Below are 3,357 nucleotides of genomic sequence, written 5' to 3' on the forward strand. Positions count from 1 at the left end.
TGTAAGAACTCTGTATGTTCTCTGGTTGTTCTTCAGGAGACTGCTGGCTGCTCGCTGCTATCGGCTCTCTGACTCTGAATGAACGGCTACTGCATCGTGTGGTTCCTCAGGGTCAGAGCTTCAGCCACCAATACGCTGGGATCTTCCACTTCCAGGTGAGACCACGCCCACTCACCTGTTCATGATGTGTTCAAGGAACTCGTGTGTCACTGAACAATCATATAACTACAGTCCAACTGGCTCACTGTCTGTGTATCTGTAGTTCTGGCAGTTCGGGGAGTGGGTGGACGTGGTGATCGACGACCGCCTGCCGGTTAAAGAAGGAGAGCTGCTGTTCGTCCACTCGGCTGAGGGCAGCGAGTTCTGGAGCGCCCTGCTGGAGAAAGCCTACGCCAAGTAAGATCATCCACCCGCTGACCTTCAGACTCTAAACTAGATTACATCAGTGTGATCACAGAAATCCACAGGGTTAGTAGCTCTGATATTCACCTCTTTGACCCTTCTTAAGCCACGCCCCCTTTTGCTCTGTGCTCCAATCACAGTTGAGCAAACCTCGGTCACCTTACTCCTTTCCTGTACTTAGATATGCTATGCTAGGCTAATCTATGTTGACAAGACAGCCACATTTTGAAGATGGTTAAAAGATAAAAAAGACATATGTATAGTAGTATATAGCAGTCTGCCAGAGCAGAGTGTAGCTCCACAATAACGTTAGCAGACTCCTGGGGTGCCAAACTGTCCTCCGTCAGCATCACATGCTGTATTCGGTCCGGGTTCGGCTGTGCTCATCAGCCCAGAAAGTAAGGATGCTGTAGCGCCCCCTACCTTTCCTATAGGTCATTGTTTAACTGCTGGCAATTAGAAATATTAATTATTTTTTGCTGTATCTGTTACTGGTGTTGAACCGGGTTGTTGCAGTTTGTTGTTGTTCTCTCTCTCCTCCTGGTTTTCTGTGTCAGCTCTTCAGAATATTAATATTAATGTTGCAAGGTCTTGCTCATGGTGGTACTGTTGGGTATCTGTAATTGTTAAAAGGAGTTCGGTCTAGACCTGCTCTATTTGAAAGGTGTCCTGAGATAAAATTGAATTGAATTGAAAAGTTAAATTTATTGAACTGATGCATGCTTGATACATAATGCATTATTTACCGTGTGTTTACTGATTATTTACCGTGTGTTTACTGATTATTTACCATGTGTTTACTGTTTATTTACCATGTGTTTACTGTTTATTTACCGTGTGTTTACTGATTATTCAGCGTGTTTACTGATTATTTACCATGTGTTTACTGTTTATTTACCGTGTGTTTACTGATTATTCAGCGTGTGTTTACTGATTATTTACTGTGTGTTTTGAGGTTGAACGGCTCGTATGAGGCGTTATCCGGCGGCAGCACCACTGAAGGTTTCGAGGACTTTACGGGCGGCGTGTCGGAGATGTATGAGCTGAAGAAAGCACCCAGAGATCTTTATCGTATCATCAGCAAAGCTCTGGAGAGAGGCTCTCTGCTGGGCTGCTCCATAGACGTCAGTCTCACCCTCAGACCATCCTCACTAACAATATCTCCAACAGAACCAGTAACAGGTCTGTGATGTGTTCACTGTCTCCGTCCTCAGATCACCAGCGCCTTCGACATGGAGGCGGTCACCTTCAAGAAGCTGGTCAAAGGCCATGCCTATTCTGTCACCGGACTCAGACAGGTGAGCTCACATCAGACTGCATCGGTCCAGCCTTTGAGTTGGGTTTCTAATGTCTTTGGTCCTCTCTGCAGGTGGAGCACCGTGGCCGGACAGAGCGTCTGATCCGTATCAGGAACCCCTGGGGTCAGGTGGAGTGGACTGGAACCTGGAGCGACAAGTCAGTGCTTCACTTTATACTTTTTACTTTATAGAATATGGAAGAATGGACACTGAATAATGTGGAAAATGTGAACAATTTGAACAACGTGAACAACGTGAATAACGTGAACATTGTGAATAACGTGAACATAGTGAACAATGTGAACAACTTAAACAACGTGAACATAGTGAACAACGTGAATAATGTAAATAATGTGAACGTGAACATAGTGAACAACATGAACGTGAACAATGTGAACAATGTGAATAATGTAAATAATGTGAACAACGTGAACAATGTGAACAACGTGCAAAATGTAAATAATGTTAAGAGCGTGAAGAACGTGAATAATGTGAATGTGTGTGTTCTGGTTGTGTCAGTTGCTCAGAGTGGAGCTCCATCGACGCTGCAGAGAAAGACGAGATGCTCTGTAAGATGGAGGATGGAGAGTTCTGGTAGGTTTCTGCTGGAAAGTTCATCAGGGTTTATTTAAAGGAAAAAAACAATAAATAAACAACCGACTGTCTGTCTGTGTGTCTGTCTGTCTCTCAGGATGTCCTTCTCTGAGTTTTTACGTCAGTTCTCCAGACTGGAGATCTGTAATCTGACCCCGGACGCCCTCAGTGAAGACTCCACCAGTTTCTGGAACACGACGATGTTTGAGGGCGGCTGGAGGAGAGGAAGCACCGCTGGAGGCTGCAGGAACCATCCCAGTGAGTGATAATCAATATATGAATAGATTAATGAATATAACAATAAAGATAATGAATATATGAATAAAGATAATCAATATAACAATAAAAAGCATGAATCCAATCTGGGGTTTCTCTCTACAATGACTTACATTAATCCCATGATTGCTTTTGCTTGCCTTGCCCTGGCAGACACGTTCTGGATCAAAATCCTCAAGCTATTAGAATCTGTTTTTCTGCTGGAGGGGGGACAGGGGCGACTGACCCCCGGATGACGACGGGGAGGCCGCCTGCAGCTTCCTGGTGGCTCTAATGCAGAAAAGACCGCCGTCGCTACCGCCGCCACGGCCAAGACGTACACACCATTGGCTTCGCCATCTATGAGGTCAGAGGTCAAATGTAAACACAGCGCTCCTTTTATGTGGGTCAATAAAAGTTTGATAATACTGTATAATAATACTGTCTCTGCTACACAGTAATAGTACAACCACGCAGAGTCTCCATAGCAACCATCTAACCCTGATTACCATCCAACCACATAACAACCACCCAGAACACGTTAGCAAGAGCCTTACTACTGCAATTACTCTAGCAACCACTTATTAACAACTTAGAAACCTATCATTATATACTGTTATTATATATATATTCTCTGTACGACCTTGATATCATCAATGATGCCAATATCCATCTACATTGCTTTGTTCTTCACATCACAATATATGTAATACTTTATATTCAGCCACGTGGAAAAAAATCACTGCATCAAGGTTAGTCGCTACAAAATCACAGCGCCATGAATCTTTGGCTAACATAACAATAAGGG

The 3,357-nt window shown here is 43.9% G+C and overlaps 1 protein-coding gene across 1 annotated transcript in view; it reads left to right on the forward strand.

Moving 5' to 3' along the window:
- LOC118328761 (calpain-1 catalytic subunit-like) overlaps nt 1-2,934 on the forward strand; it is a 5,229-nt gene extending 2,295 nt beyond the window's left edge. The window contains 9 exon segments of the mRNA XM_035662660.1: nt 37-155; nt 263-396; nt 1,358-1,526; nt 1,617-1,700; nt 1,772-1,857; nt 2,220-2,294; nt 2,392-2,552; nt 2,794-2,849; nt 2,851-2,934. Coding sequence (XP_035518553.1) covers nt 37-155; nt 263-396; nt 1,358-1,526; nt 1,617-1,700; nt 1,772-1,857; nt 2,220-2,294; nt 2,392-2,552; nt 2,794-2,849; nt 2,851-2,934 — 968 coding nt within the window.
- The last annotated feature ends 423 nt before the right edge of the window (nt 2,935-3,357 follow it).

Source organism: Morone saxatilis, unplaced genomic scaffold (genome assembly GCF_004916995.1).
Source record: "Morone saxatilis isolate NCDOM2014 unplaced genomic scaffold, NCSU_SB_2.0 Contig18, whole genome shotgun sequence".
Taxonomy (NCBI): domain Eukaryota; kingdom Metazoa; phylum Chordata; class Actinopteri; family Moronidae; genus Morone; species Morone saxatilis.